This window comes from Falco cherrug, chromosome 1 (assembly GCF_023634085.1).
Source record: "Falco cherrug isolate bFalChe1 chromosome 1, bFalChe1.pri, whole genome shotgun sequence".
In the NCBI taxonomy this organism is placed as follows: Eukaryota; Metazoa; Chordata; class Aves; order Falconiformes; family Falconidae; genus Falco; species Falco cherrug.
The window spans coordinates 100,569,518-100,584,705 of NC_073697.1; the positions used below are offsets into that span (position 1 = coordinate 100,569,518).

Here is a 15,188-nt window from a genome sequence, read left to right on the forward strand (position 1 = left end):
GCTAATAAACATTCATAATAAAGGCATCGAAGCCTCATAAAACACCATGTAGAAGCACCATCAAATATCAACAGTGAATTCGATTACCAAGGGCAGAGACAGCCTACTCACTCCTCTGACCCTGAGCTGTCACTGGGACAGCGTAGAGCTGTGGCTCTGCATACATGCAGATGCTGAAACTGAGAAGGTGCCAGGTTCCCGAGGAGCCAGGGCGCAGCATGAATGTGTCACGCGCAGCACCTTGCACAGCACTGGTCTCTGTAAAGCTTCTTCAGACCAGGATGAGACCACCTGACTCAAGCCAACAGCATCTGCCAGCCAGGAAAGCCTGGGCTGCCTGACAAAATTTTGAACCTGGCCACAGGCAGGCAGGCAAGGTTCTGCCCGTTTCTCACTTCTGCTATTGTGAAAATGATGCTGGAGACATCAACCTGCCTCCTGATAGGCAGGGGACATCAGGAAGTGTTCAGTTCGGCACCTTTGTCAGGAAAACAAGCCTGTCCAAGCCAAGCCAGGAACAACTTTTAGGACTTAGACAACAAACAAACAAACCCCAGTTATTTTAAGGGCCAAAATGAGCCCAAGCAACTTTTGCAGCACCCAGAATACCTTAGCAACTCTGCCGTAGCATTTGTGCTCTGCCAGGCACTGCCCGGTTTCCCCCTCGCCTGTGCTGGCAGGATGCTGCCGAGGGGTGATGCTGGGGGGACCCACTTTTGGGCTCTGCCGAGCTCGAGGGAGCGACAACCAGCTGGTGAGTTTGACTCAAACGCACAGCACTGGCAGACAGAAGCCCAGAGGAAGAAGATCATTTTGATTCCTGTTAATGAACCGTGCTGGTTTTGTACAATCTTCAGTCCTGTCAATCTCTGCAATACTCCAGGCCAACTGACATGGGGTAGGCAGCATCCACGCACCGAATGAACCCAGAGACATTCAGGTGGCTGGTGGTGCCAGCACTTCTGTGGGACCATGTACCAAGTAAGGCAACGGGGGATGAGTAGTTTGCCTGGCTGCTTTCTCCCCAGGAACAATGGCGCTATACAGGGAGTGGGAGCTATTACTAATTTATTACCTTCCTTTGGGGAGAAATTAGCTGAAACAAGCACAGTGACAAGCTCTCTGTAAGCCTTGCTGTCTTCTTTTCCTTGGAAAATTTTGCTTCTCCCTGGATTAAAGATGGGTGGCAGATGATTGGCCCCTGTTTTCTGAAGTCTGGAGAGCTTAAATGAGAGCACGTTGATCTATACTTAATGTGATTAAGTTACATCTCTGAGTATCATGCTAATTAAATTAAACTTCCTATTGCTGCCTCTGTGGCTTAAACAGGATAGTTGCTTTAAGACCACATTTCACTCCTCTGCATTTCATTGCATGGATGAGCAGGTAGGATAAAAGCAATCTGCTAATCAAATAATCGTATTGCTTAGAAACAACTTCTGACTTCGTGAAAATTCAAATTTAAATCTGGTTTGATCTAGATTTAAACTCTGCATTTTAAATCTAAAGTGATTTGTGCTTTGAGTAAAGAAAACAGCAGTAAAAAGTAAACTGATGAAGGGAGCACAGAGAGTACATCTGACTGTGATGTTGCAGGGATTTAGACAGCATCATAGGTGATGCTCAGGGGACCAGCTGGCTTTCAGAACATGAGCTGCAGTAAAGAAAAGGCAGAGAATCCTGTCATAGCTGCCTGCCAGCTACCCCTTCCTCATCACGGGCCAAAATGAATGCTCGAATCCAGCACCCCTGACTTCAGCTGTGTATTATTTCAAATACTACATAGCCCCCAGAGCATCCTCTCTGAAATGTTTCTAATTGAATGTCAGATGATGGACAAAAATACTTGGCTACAATTGGCGAAATAATAGTGGTTTATCCAGAAAACACCCCTGTCTGGCATGTCACTGGTGAGCACGCTGAGCCTCACACAGTACAGCTGATGGGCCAGGCTGGAGCCACACACAGTTCCTTACACAGGGGCCAGAATAAACAAAGCTCTGGGGAAAACTTGTCTCTCCAGCAGGTTGCAGAGCTGGGATCACACTGGAAGGCTGGCGCTTGCAGGGCCCCAAAACACCGGATCTGAGTCTGGGGAGCACAACTCCTCACAATGAAGACCATCTCCCAAAGACACCTCTCCCTCTGCCCTCCTCCCATCTCCAGCAGCCCTGAGAACCTGCAACAGTTTATCCAGCTTGCAGCTTCTAAAAAAAATTGAGATTTCAAAGCTCTCTTCTCATTGACTTGACAGCGGCAGCCTTGACACAATGCTGGAGAAGAGGCAGCCGCATGAGCGGGTTTGTGTAGAGAGGCAGTAGGCATGGGTGGGTGATCAGGTGCCCAAGGAGAAGGTGGGAGCTGGAGGAGCGGGATGGAAGCGCTGGGTGCATTCACAGCTCATTCACCAGCGAGGACCCCGGGGGTGGGATCTGTCAGGGATGGAGGCTGCTGGAATGGCAGCAGTGGCATCAAACCGACGGGGTGGCACATCGGCTCAGCTGGAGCAGAGCAGCATCTGTGTGCTGGGAAACTGATACTGGCAGGGAGTAGGGAGCTTTCAGACAGCAACGTGCAGGCTGCACGTCCCGGCACTGCAAAACCACCATGCAGCTCTGGCTTGGAGCTGTGGAAATAGTTATAGCTGTGCCTGGCTAGTGCCAGTCCTGCATGCCCAGCTCTGCCCAAGGTGCAGAGTACAAAGCCACCTCATATAATCTAAAAGATCAATGTGGAGAAAAAAAAGAGTCTTCAGGAGAGCAAGTAGCTTGGTTTTAAAAAGATGCTGGTGTTTGAACAGCTGCTGCTTTACATCTGGGAAATGATCTCAGCCTGACACCCTGCACTGAGGGATGCTGTGGCGGGACCTGCTCCCCACAGACCACTGCAGACCACCTCTCACCCCCTGCCAGCATGGCCAGCTCATTCTGTTCAGGCTGGGGGTAACTCCGAGCCCATCTGCTGAGGCTTCCCAAGCAGGGAGCAGGACTGGCATAGCAGCAGGGTCTCCATACTTGACACACCGAGCTGTTGCAAGTAAACTACCTGAAAAAGGGTCAGCTACAGAGAAAGAGCTATCATTTTTTCATGGTTGCTATGGCGCCAACTGTCTCTGTTCTGTCTTTTATGCCCTTAAGATGGTCTTTGGTCAGGGGGATTAAACCTTGCTCCCCCCAGCACACTTCTCAGACAGGTTGCACCAGCAGCCGGGATTTCAAACCTTCAGCCCTTCAAGGGCCAGCTGCAGCCCCACTGCCAGCCCCCCACAGCCCCAGCAGCTGAGTACAGCCTTGTCTTTAATTCCCGACAGCTGCGCCCATACCCATATTGCAAGGACTGCAACTGAAATTCAGGGCTTTGTAAAGTCCCAGGAGTGACACAAATCCTGTACAAATCTGCAGGAGATTAATTGTCCCTCACCTGTGTGCCAGGCCTTGGCTTGCGGGAGAGCCACACCGGCAAAGCCTGGCAGGGCCACGTGCATGGGGACTCACGGAGCAGGGGCTCTGCCTGGCTGTGGTGGGACACCCCCAGTCTCCACTCACTCCCCACCCAGCGCAGGGACCACCCTGCTTGGGACCACCCTGACACACTCCAACTAAACCCCTTCACTCGGAGAAAAGCCAGTGCAGAGAGCTGATACCAGTTGGTCCTCATAAACCCATGCAGAAAATTGTTGCATTTTCAGAGGAGAGGTGTTAAAAGGAACAATAATTTCATGTTCCACAAGCAGAGAATGAGAAGCCACGCTGAGCGCAGCCTGTGCAGGGACCGGCAGCAGGTGGGTGGCAGGAGCAGATCCACTACCCATCACTGGGAGGGGGCAGCTTGGGGCTGGGCACTCCAGTTCAGCTGTCCGTTGCTGTGATCCCCACACCTGGCCAGGGAACACCTGGGGCACACAGTGCTGGGGGGGAGGGGGGCAGGCAAATGCAGGAGGGCAAGGAGGCGTAGCTGGTTAAGACACAAATATCCTGTTGCCAGGGCTCTCATGCTCGTGCAGTGCAGGTGAGGAGCCGGTGGGTTGGTGTCCTCAGCTGTGTCCCTGCCCCGCGGTGGCTGTGCTACCATGCCTGGGCTAAACCCACCAGGCACAGCCTGTCCTGCATGCATTGCCACAGCCAGCCAGAGCACCAGGACATCAGCACCAGGGACCGGCATCAACCCCGAGTGGCTCCAATCTGACAGCCTGGACAGCCAGGGCCAAATACACCAAAAAAAAAACAAAATAAGTGTTTTTAACTGGACATTTCTAACAGGTCTCCGTGCGTGTGCCTGAAGGATTAACAGTGTCCAGTGGCAGACACCCAGCAGCTGCGTCACGTCGTCACAGCAACCTGCTAACCATGGCCCTAAGAACCGCAGTTCCTGGTTTGATCTCTTCTGTAGTTTCCTTTAATTACAGATGAGGGTGCCTGCAAAAGCCGGTGCTGGAGCACCCTGGAGCCCTGGCAGCACTCGGTGGCCCCAGACAAGGGCTCGCTCTGAACTGGTCCCTGTGTCATGGCCCAGGGCAAGATGCAGGGACCTGGCCTGGATGTGAGCCTGCCACAGGCACATTTCATTTGCAATGAAACTTGCTGTTAAATTGTCCAGCTGGAGAGATCAATGGTACACTGCCATTCCCTCCCTGATCATATCTGAGCTGCAAAAATTATTTCACTTTCAAGAGGCTTATTTGCAACCGCTCTCACCCCTGTGCTATGAAAGACCCAGCAAGTCCATGAGGACAGATAGGGTGATGCAAGATTACTTAAACTGGGTGGCTCTGTTGAGTTGTGCTGGCTTCTGGCAGAACACTGAGATGGCCCCAGCCCACGAGAGGCCAGTGGGCTCACGGCGAGCACCAGTCAAGTTCATGCCTGGCGTTTGCCTCCTGGCCAGTGGAGATTTCCAGGCACCGCTCACTCCGCAGAGCATCCTTTGCAAGAATGAGCAGCCACCCCCTTTGGTGGGTCACCGTTCGCAGAGCAGTAATTGCAAAATACACCAAGGAAAAAGAAAGAACTCTTTGTCGGGAGGATGGAGTACCACCTCTGTGTGCAAATACGGTTCCATTTCACCCACTCCACCCCAGCCTCAACATGCAGCTGCCCGGGTGCAGACCCAGGGAGCAGAGGGGACAGAAAGCTGTGCAGTGAGGCTGGTCCCCACGCCTCAGCCCTGTGCTGAGAAAACTGCTCTCCCCCCTCCTGCCTTTGATCAGAGGATGGGTTTCTCCGCCGGCTGTTCTCAGTGCTGTGGGTTTCCAGTGGGAGGTGGGGAAGCATCAGCCTGACCCTCCCCTCCTTGGATCTGTCATCAGCAACAGAAAAATCCTTCACGGCCCCAAGTTACTCAGCTTGAATTCTGCAGGATTTTCCAGGGCAGCAGGATGGCAGAGCAGCCCTGCCCAGCACCTGCCACCAGCCCTCCCCAGCAGGGCATGGCCCCAGGTCCCCTGGCTGGCCCCACACCCCTGGGGCTCCGAACCCACCCCAGGGACAAGTGGAGCAAGAAAATGGATTTCCTCCTCTCGGTCATCGGATTTGCTGTTGATCTGGGCAACGTCTGGCGGTTCCCTTACATCTGCTACCAAAACGGAGGGGGTAAGGACACACTAGGGTTATTTAAGTCTTCTTTCGGAGAAAAGAAACCTGGTTTCCATCTTTCCAATGCTGAAAAAATTGTTTTTTCTTTTCTTTCTTTGTCTCTAGCTGCTCCTCTCCAGACAGGGCAGTTTAGAGACCAACCCAACTTCTCCTGACATTTGTCTCTTTTCTGTTTTGTGTCTTTCTTCATTTGAAATCCTCCTCCACCTGCTCCTTCCCCGGCATCATTCACTCCTTCCCTGGTGTAGTTAGAAGTGCATTAGCAGCTCTGGGATCACAAAGACAAAACTAGCGTGGTCCAAACTGCATGAAAGGATTAAGAATCCGTAAATTTGGGGTGGGAGGTTCATACACTTCATGATCTTGTGACTTTGTGAAAACCCTTTCTGATTATTTAAAATAACCCTCACAAGCATCCCATCTGCCTGCCGCAGATCCCAGCCATGCAGCCAGCAGTGCCGGACCCTGCGGAGCAATCCTGGCTCCCCGGGACGTGCAGCTCAGTGCCACACAGGGCTCAGGGTGTTCAATCCTGTGAGTGATCAACAGAAAGTTAAGATACAAAAGCTGTATGAAGGAGAAAACCTTGAGTAAAAGACGCTTAAATACATTGCTTTAAATAGAGCAGAGCAGAAAAACCTCTTGCATGGAAATTAAAAATGAGGAATGAAAATTTCGTGCTGTTCGCAAAAGCACAGTGGATTTAATTGCCAAAGTTGGCATTTGGGTAACGTCCTCTACTGCTTGGGAAAATGAGGAAGAGATAATTAGTACCGTACTCAAGGCTAAACTGTGGATCCCAGGTGCCCACACTGAAGCACAGTTATTTGCGATTTACTCCTGTGGGACCAGGAGCAAACTTTAGCCACTCTTCACTGATGTGGTTCAGGCAGATGGTTTCCTCTCCAGCCCCATGCACACAGGAGGTGAGGAGTTCCCATCGCAGCTCTTGGAAAGCACAGCCATGAGCCACACAAGCAGGAGCGCTGATCCAGGCTGATGGTGGGCTCACTCATCAGCTGGAGCTGCTCCTAGAAGAGAAATCCTCAAGGCAGTCCTGTTAACAGGAACGTAGCACCTCTGGGCCAGCAGCCTTGTCAGGCAAATGGGGGGCTGTGGGAGGATGCTGGGGATGCCATCCCGCACGCCTGCCCCAGCACATGTAGGGCTCTCAGAGAGAGGAGCCATGGGGGTTAAACGAACTAATCCCAGCAAGGCTGTTCTGATGAGTGCAGAGAGCAACTCCAGTTCCAAAACCTCCATGGGGTACAAGCATAGTCCTGGTAAAGATGACATTGTTATGAATAATGCAGATTACAGTGTTAATTATTTGTGTCTTGGGGCCGCTGTGCATATTCAGCAGGATTTTCTCCAAAACCCTTCTAGATCTGAGAGGTGCTTCGTGCCCCATCTCCTGCACCCTGATGGTTTGTATTGATCTTTGTACCATCCCAGCCAAACGATCCCTTCCCACGAAGGCTGGGATGCCAGCAGGGACTGATGCAGCAGCCCAGGAAGCTGGGGCACCAAGTGGGGTCCTCATGTCTGTGAGCCCCTCTGAGGAGATAATTTGCGAAGCATCTTGCAAACACACAACCAAACCCAAACATGTTGCTCTGGGACACATCCCCGCAGCACTGGGAGGGACAGCTGTAGTGGACCTCCACCTGCAGCCTGCCTGTGCTGCATGGGACTGCAGTGCTCACAGCCGCTCTGCTCCTTGTCCCACAGGAGCCTTTCTCATCCCATACACACTGATGGCTGTTTTTGGAGGGGTGCCCCTCTTCTACATGGAGCTGGCCCTGGGGCAGTTCCACAGGATGGGTGCCATCCCCATCTGGAAGCGCATCTGCCCCATCTTTAAAGGTAAGGGCCACTGCTGCACACCTGGGGACCCGTGGTGTTGGTGAGCGGGGCCGTGCAGGCAGTGCAGGTCCCCACAGCCACGTCCCGGGGGGCAGCAAGAGGGCTGGACCAGCATGGTCTGCTGAGTCTGTCCCCCTCTTTCGCCAGGCATCGGCTTCGCCATTTGCATCATTGGCCTGTACGTCTCCTTCTACTACAACACCATCATCGCCTGGGCTCTCTACTACTTCTGTTCGTCCTTCTCGGGCACGCTGCCCTGGGCAAGCTGCGACAACCCCTGGAACACACCCAACTGCACCAACTACTTTGGGAGGAGCAACGTGACCTGGACCAACTTCTCCAGGTCCCCTGCTGAGGAGTTTTATATGTAAGTGCACATACGTGGATGATGTGTTTAAGCTGGTGCACATCGCCATGGAGGCACTTGGGTCTGCTGCATGGGGAGCAGGACCGGGGTGCCTGGGTGCAGGCTTTCACAGGGGGACGCTCTTGGGGAGCTGTCCCTGTTCTTGGTGTGCTGGGGAGAGGTAAGCATGGGACTGCCTGCTCAGAGCTGACCCAGCTCCCTGGCTGCCTGCAAGGGCAGAGCCAGCAGCACCACGCTGGCCTGAGACCCCTCCCCGGCCGTGGGGATCCCTGCCTGCAGGAGGAAAGTCCTGGAGATCCAGAAGTCTGGGGGTCTGTACGACGTGGGGGGGATCCACTGGCAGCTGCTCCTCTGCCTCTTCCTCATCTTCACGATTGTGTACTTCAGCCTCTGGAAAGGGGTGAAAACCTCTGGGAAGGTAAGAAAGAGGGCTCTGGCGCCAGCCCTGCCCGGGCACAGACATGCCGGAGCCCCCAGCATGGAGAGGCTCGCAGCCTGGCATGCCGCTTCCCCTCTATGGCAGGAGGGACCGAGCCTTGGTGGGGTCTTGCAGCTCACCTGGCTGCTTAAACACAGGATATTGCCTCCACCCCCCCTGAGCCACCCCAGGCAGCCACAAGTGAGCTGGCCATGCCCGACCAGTGGGTTTGAGCTCTTGGTGCAGCAGCTTTGCCGGTGCTGCGGGCTGACAGCTGCCTCTCTCCAGGTGGTGTGGGTGACAGCCACGCTGCCCTACATTGTCCTGCTCATGCTTCTGGTCCGGGGGGCCACCCTGCCCGGCGCCTGGAGGGGAGTTGTCTTCTACCTGCGCCCGGACTGGAGCAAGCTCCTGAGCACCGCGGTGAGTGTGCGGTGGGACACACCACCCTGGCACTGGCTGCCTCCCAGTGTGGGGGTGGCAGCACCCAGACCCCCTCCCCAGGACATACACACCCCCCTGCCCAGGTCTGGCCCTGTCAAAGTGCTGCAGGGCGATGGGGCCCTAGTTCCTGCAGAAACAAGACATCCCAGACAGGCTCTTGGAAATGTAAATCTATAATTGAATCACCCATCTCATTGCTGCTGGGTTTTGTTTGTGCCATGTTCTCACCCTGGCCTGACAATAGGCTTTCTGTGGGTAATTACCAGGCAGCACTTGAGAATTCTCATTAAAGGTAATAAAGACCATGCTGCCAGCACTGAACCTGCCCAGGCAGGGGTGGGAATGGGGGTCTTGGGGCTCCCCTTGACTTTGTCCCCACACTGGGCATGGGCAAACACAGATGCTGTTGCTTAATTCTGGCTGCAGGATGTGAGGGTGGAAACAAGCTCCCTCCATCCTGCAGCAGGTCCCATGCTCCAGGGACCTCTCAAGGGGGGATGGGGCAGGCAAGAGAGGAGGTCTGGCAGCATGTGCCAGCACAGACCCCATCTCTGTGCCATGGGGTGGGCACACTGTGGGGCACCTCCCAGCCCCATCCTTGCCCCAGGGAACCCCTGCCCTGCCCATTCTCCAGCCTGCCTGTTGCTTCTCATGCCAGGTTTGGGTTGATGCTGCTGCACAGATTTTCTTCTCCTTGGGCCCTGGATTTGGTGTACTTCTTGCTCTGGCCAGTTACAACCATTTCCACAACAACTGCTACCGGTGAGCTCCCACAGCCATGGGTCCCTGTGGGCACAGGGGCTGTGCTGGGCATGGGGGCTGCAGCCTGCGGGCATGGGGGCTACACCAAGCATGGCTGCAGTGGAGCCACATCCCGATAGCTCCTGTGCCGCATAGCCATGTGCTGAGCATCTTTCCCCATTTTACTGGCGGTTTTGGTGTGCAGGGCCAGGAGAGGGAACTGGCAAGGGTGCGGGCAACCAGGGCAGCTGAACCAGGGTGAGAGCTGAGCTGGAGGGGGAATTCTGCTGCAGGACATGTCTCTGCTTTCGGCATTCCAGGGACGCACTCGTCACCAGTGCAGTGAACTGCCTCACCAGCTTCCTCTCAGGCTTTGTCATCTTCACTGTGCTGGGCTACATGGCTGAGATGAGGGATGTGGAAGTGGAGGATGTCGCGAGAGATAAAGGTTCGCCCCCCTCCAGTGCAACTGCCCAGTCCCAGCCTGTGGTGCCCAGCTGCCCTAGCCCCCCCTAGCCCATCATGACCGAGGGAGGCCGGGGTGATGGCCAGCCCTGAGGTCTGCTGGGGCATGGGGGCTTGTGTCCAGGAGCCATTCCCAGGGGCGGAGAGCAGCGAGGTGTCCAGCCCCTGTATCACAGCTGGGACCAGGCACAGCCACTCTGGCTTTGGGGCATCTTCCCCAAGAGCATTCCCCAGTGCCCAGAGCTGTGCCAGAGCAGGGAATGGCAAACCAAACCAGTGTACTCTCCTAGGACCAAGCCTCCTCTTTATCACCTACCCTGAAGCAATCGCCAACATGGTGGGATCCACCTTCTTCGCCATCATATTCTTCCTGATGATGATAACGCTGGGGCTGGACAGCACGGTAGGCACCTCAGTGGAGCCTGGGGCTGTGTCCCCAGCAGTTACTGGGGATGTCTGTGTCTGATGGCTAATAGTGGGGTGACAAGGGGAGCTATGGCCTCGGGAAGGAGGGCTGCCTGCCAAGCCCTCTGAGCATGGCTAGCGCAGGGAGGGAGGGAGGGGATGGGATGTCCCCACTCTGCTCACAGGCAGAGGGGGCTATGGGGGGAGCAGAACCATCCCCATGTCTCATTTTTCCACCCCACGCTGTATTTCCTTTGCAGTTTGGGGGCTTGGAGGCCGTCATCACAGCTGTGATGGATGAGTACCCCCAGGTCCTGGCTGGGCGACGGGAGCTCTTTGTCCTCGGCCTCATCACAGTCTGTTTCCTGGGCTCCCTGAGCACCCTCACCTACGTGAGTACCGGGCACTACTCCGCTCCCATCCCCACCACACATCTGCTTATATCTCCAACAACTGCCAGTGCCAAAAACCTGCCTCGCATTCCTGCAAGGTCTGCAGCTTCCCTCTCCTCTCTTGTGCTGTTCCAGGGGGGAGCCTACGTGGTGAAGCTGCTGGAGGAGTTTGGTGCTGGCTGCTCAATCCTGGCAGTGGTGCTACTGGAAACAATAGCTGTCTCCTGGTTTTATGGTAAGAAACTGCCTGTTTCATAAAAATCATCCTGCAGGTACCTGCGTGGGTGTTTAACCTTATGCTCATGAGTATATGCCAGGGCATTCAGGGGCAGAAGCGTGTGACTCCTGGCAAGGCTGGGATGGGCCACAGAGGGTGTTGTGGCCATGTAGCCATAAATCTCCCTGTACCCACATCCTCCGCGGGTCTCTGGGGCCATGACAGCTCTCTCCGCTGACAGGGATACAGAGGTTCTCCCACGATGTGAAAGCCATGCTGGGCTTCATGCCAGGGATGTTCTGGAAGGTGTGCTGGGTCGCCATCAGCCCTGCCTTGTTAGCGGTGAGTATTACAGCCCAGATTAAAGACAGATGCCAGCCTCCCCCCGAGTGCCCTGCAGAGGAGCTGCTCTTCCCTCACTGGCTGCTGCTGCTGCCCAGCTCCCTGGGCAGCCACGGTGCTGGTTACTCCCCTCTTGCTCACATGAGGTGAACAAGCTGCTGGGAGGGTAGACCGGGGTCCTGGCCGAGGTTGTAGGACCTTGTGCCAGCCTGCCCTGCCGGCTCCCCGTACTGCTCCTCCGGCCACAGGCAATGACAAGCTGCCCACAGCCCCTGGGACAGAGGGTTTCACCACGAAAGGGATCTGGAAGTAGATTTTCTAGCCTCTTCTGCAGCTCCGGGGCAAAGCTGGGAGCCAGCAGCTGGGTGCTCACATGGATGCAAGTGCAGCCTTGTTTTATCCTCCTGGTCGGCAGTGTCCCACGCTTGCACTGGCATGGCCAGGCATAGGTACATCTCTTGACAGCACTGTGGCACTGTGCACCAGGCTGGATCCATCCCCTTTGAAATGCCAGCTCCCCCGGCACTTCAAAGGCTGCCGTTTGCAAGAGGCAGAGGGGTCTAATCTCGACGGATCTCCAGGAGAAGAGGCCTTGTGAGGATTAATTACAGCTCCAAGCGCTTTGCCCTGGTTATTAAGAGAGAAGTATTATCATCAAAGCAGACAGCAGATGATTTCATTTCAGCATGGGGACGTGCAGCCTTTGCAAGCCACTGTCTCAGTGGGTTTGTTAGACGAAGACCTTCTAGCCCACACCTAGTGAGAGGCAGCAGTCTGGGAAATGTCACTGCAATGTCCACACTGACCTTTCATGGTTGGGAAAGCAGCAGTGGCAGTGGGACGTGGATGTTGTTAACCTATGGGATGAGCTGGCATCAGTGCCGGGGCTGTGGAGATGTCACAGCTGATATGCTCTCCATGGGGAGCCAATGGGTCTGGTCTGCTGGCTATGCTTGGCCATAATGGAAGAGCTTTCCTGGCACCCATGTCATGTGCACGTGGGTTTTGTGGGCTGTATGGCCCTACTATTGCCCTGTGCCTGCTTGTGAGCAGCAGCAGGGCATGTCCTGCCACGGTCTGGCCCCATGAGCATCCTTCCCTAACAGGCTCCACTTCATTCGATACAGTTCATAGTTATCAGCTCCCTCCTGGACCAGCCACCTCTGACACTCTTTGACTATCAGTACCCTGAGTGGAGTATCTTGGTGGGGTACCTCATAGGAGCATCGTCCTTCATCTGCATCCCCTTCTACATGGTGTACAAGCTCGTCTGGACGCCAGGGTCCTTCAAGCAGGTTAGGAGCAGAGCCATGGGTGGGCAGGGACCCCTGCTTGGGTCAGCCTGAGACCAAGGCCAGTGAGCTGGGCAGATGGTTTATGCATCCTCAGCATCTTTGTTCACATTGCAATTAAATCACACCTGAAGAGCCACTTGGAAAAGGGCTCAGAGGCTCTTTGAGGCTCGATGACCTGATCATTTTAAGTTATATTTCTGAAGCTGTGACTTTGGCTGTGCCAGGAGGCAGCAGGGCTAAGTCAGCACAGTCCTGTAGGCGGGGGACCATCTCCAGTTGTCACCCCTCCTTGCAGCCCACTTTAGGGACACATCCTGCCTGCAGTGCTCTGCTGCAGACTCACAGAGCTCTGGCCCCACAGTGAGCGAGATTCCAGTGGGGATGGCTTTTGGCACGCTGGGCAGGCAGCCCTGCACATGGCACCAGTGCAGGAAGGAAACCCATTGTCTTTTTTTCTCTACCTGCTTACACTCTCCAGCGCCTTGCTGTCTGCATTTGGCCAGAGAAAATAACACGAGACCTGCAAGCAGAAGTGGTGTGCGCGTCACCTGTCCTGTAGCCCAGTGGGATGTCCAGGGGCACAGACTGCTTCAGCTTCCTGCCCGTGCCCTGACAAAGCACTGGGGCAGGCAGAAGAGAAGCTGCCATCACCTTCCTCACAGCCAACTGCCCCCCGCATCTCCCCTGGTGGCTGCACATGTTGGCGGCAGCTCCCCGGCTACCGGCTCCTGTTGTGTCAGAGCATCTCGTCGGAAGCGGCGCGGAGCCCGTTCTCTCTGCAGGCAGGAAAACCTGATCCCCAGCAGGGAGAATGGGACCCGCCGCTGAGTCCCGTGGGCTGGAAGGGGCCAAACTCCTCCGGTTTGGAGGTGAACCCTGACTCCTGGTGAAGACGGAGGAGTGCCGCTGCAGAGGGATTGCTGTCCGACTGTACAAGCTGTGAACACGCCTTGCTTAGAGACACTCGCATCCTTGCTGTGCAAACCTGCTTGGCACGAGTAGTGCATGCCTTTAGCCGTGCCGTGAGTGATGTGGAAAATAAAGCTGCTATCAATTGTTAAAAGATCGGACGAGGGAGAGGAGCCAGAGCTCACTGTGCCGTGTTGATGCAGTACTGTGGTGCGGCTGAGAGCACAGGGCTGGGCTGGGGGAGGAGGGGGGCTGCCACTGTCCTGACACACAAATACCTTGTTCCATTGCGAAGATCAAAAGTCTGGGAGAGAAACTGTGTGGCCCCTCGGGTACATACTGCTGCGGCAAGACAGGTCGGTCCCTCCTGCCACCCCATCCCGTCATCTTGAAGGTCATCTTGAAGAAGACCTACACATACATCATTTTAGAAACAAACAGGCTCAGGGTGAAGCAGCCCCGGCGCTGGTATAAACCACCCACTGTCCACCTGTCACAGTTTCCCAATAACATTGCGCTGCTTCCGATGCTCTCGCCATTTCTCCACAGTTGTTAGCCCGTCGAATGTGTTCCAGCAGCCGGGTCCAGCTCAGTGGAGGCGGAACAGCAGCTCCTGCCCCATGCCTCAGCCATGTGCTGGTTTTACTGTGGTGCCCCTCACCGTGCCCTCCTGGCAGCTCCTGCTTTCCTTTGGGGTGATGCAGAACCGACCAGGAGAGTGCAGCCAAGAGCTGGGGGTGTATGCAGGGATGGGGGGGGGACGGGACGGGACACGGAGGGGAGAGCATACAGGGGCTGGGAGGGATACACATGGGCTGGTGCGCACACAGGGCGTGCAGGGACACACGGCTGGTGGGGGACACATGGGGCTGGGAGGGCGCATGGGGCTGAAAGGGCACATGGGGTGAGGAGAGATGCACACAGTGCTGGGGGGACACATAGGACCTGGGGGGGCACATGGAGGTGCAGGGACACATGGGGCTGACAGGGGAAACACAGGGCTGGGGGGGCATATGGGGCTGAGGGGATGCACACAGGGCTAGGAGGCACACAGGGGTGCAGGGACACACAGGGCTGGGGGAGCACATGGGAATGGGGGGGACATATGGGTCTGGGGGGATGCACACAGGGCGGGGGGGGGCACATGGACATGCAGGGACATACAAGGCTGGGGCTGGGGATGAGGTATAGATACCATTACATACACATTTATGACAGAGTAAGGGAAGGTGGCTGGCTCAGCAAAAGGCCTTCACCTTTATCTGTTGAAAGACTTTTGCCATAGAAGGGACAAGATGTCTGAGCTCCCCAGTTACCACACTCTGATTTGGTGTTTAGCTCTACGTTAAACACACCTGCGCACAAAGGTTAGGCCAAGCTGACTCTCTAAAGCTGTTAGAAGTGACAAATTAAGGGACCTCTCATCCAGGGAGTCAGCCTTGGGAAGGATGGGGAACAAAGAATGGATGGGGAAAAGATCTCCGTTCTCTTCAGTGATGCAGAAAGAGCCTCTGGGTGAGGACGTTGTGGCCACAGGAGGAGACAAGCCGATAGAGTGCTGCGATCCGCAGAACGTTGGTTGGAAGTCGGACAAAGGTAATTGTTGTGGGGGGAAATCACAACCTCTGACTCAGATAGACCCCCGAGAGAGGGCAAGACCCTGCTTGGGGAGCGTGGGGAGCTAGTAAAAAACCTCAGCAGTGCTGTCTGAGGGTGTGTGCTCGTTTGCATTAAAG

The 15,188-nt window shown here is 55.2% G+C and overlaps 1 protein-coding gene across 1 annotated transcript; it reads left to right on the top strand.

Moving 5' to 3' along the window:
- Window positions 1-5,368: 5,368 nt before the first annotated feature.
- On the top strand, window positions 5,369-14,181 carry LOC102049297 (sodium-dependent serotonin transporter-like). The gene is made up of 13 exons (XM_055700587.1): window positions 5,369-5,588; window positions 7,323-7,457; window positions 7,605-7,824; window positions 8,104-8,242; window positions 8,531-8,665; window positions 9,345-9,448; window positions 9,748-9,875; window positions 10,183-10,295; window positions 10,558-10,689; window positions 10,825-10,924; window positions 11,148-11,248; window positions 12,376-12,543; window positions 13,022-14,181. The coding sequence occupies exons 1-13, from the start codon at window positions 5,375-5,377 to the stop codon at window positions 13,100-13,102; spliced, it is 1,770 nt and encodes a 589-aa protein (XP_055556562.1). The 5' UTR covers window positions 5,369-5,374; the 3' UTR covers window positions 13,103-14,181.
- The last annotated feature ends 1,007 nt before the right edge of the window (window positions 14,182-15,188 follow it).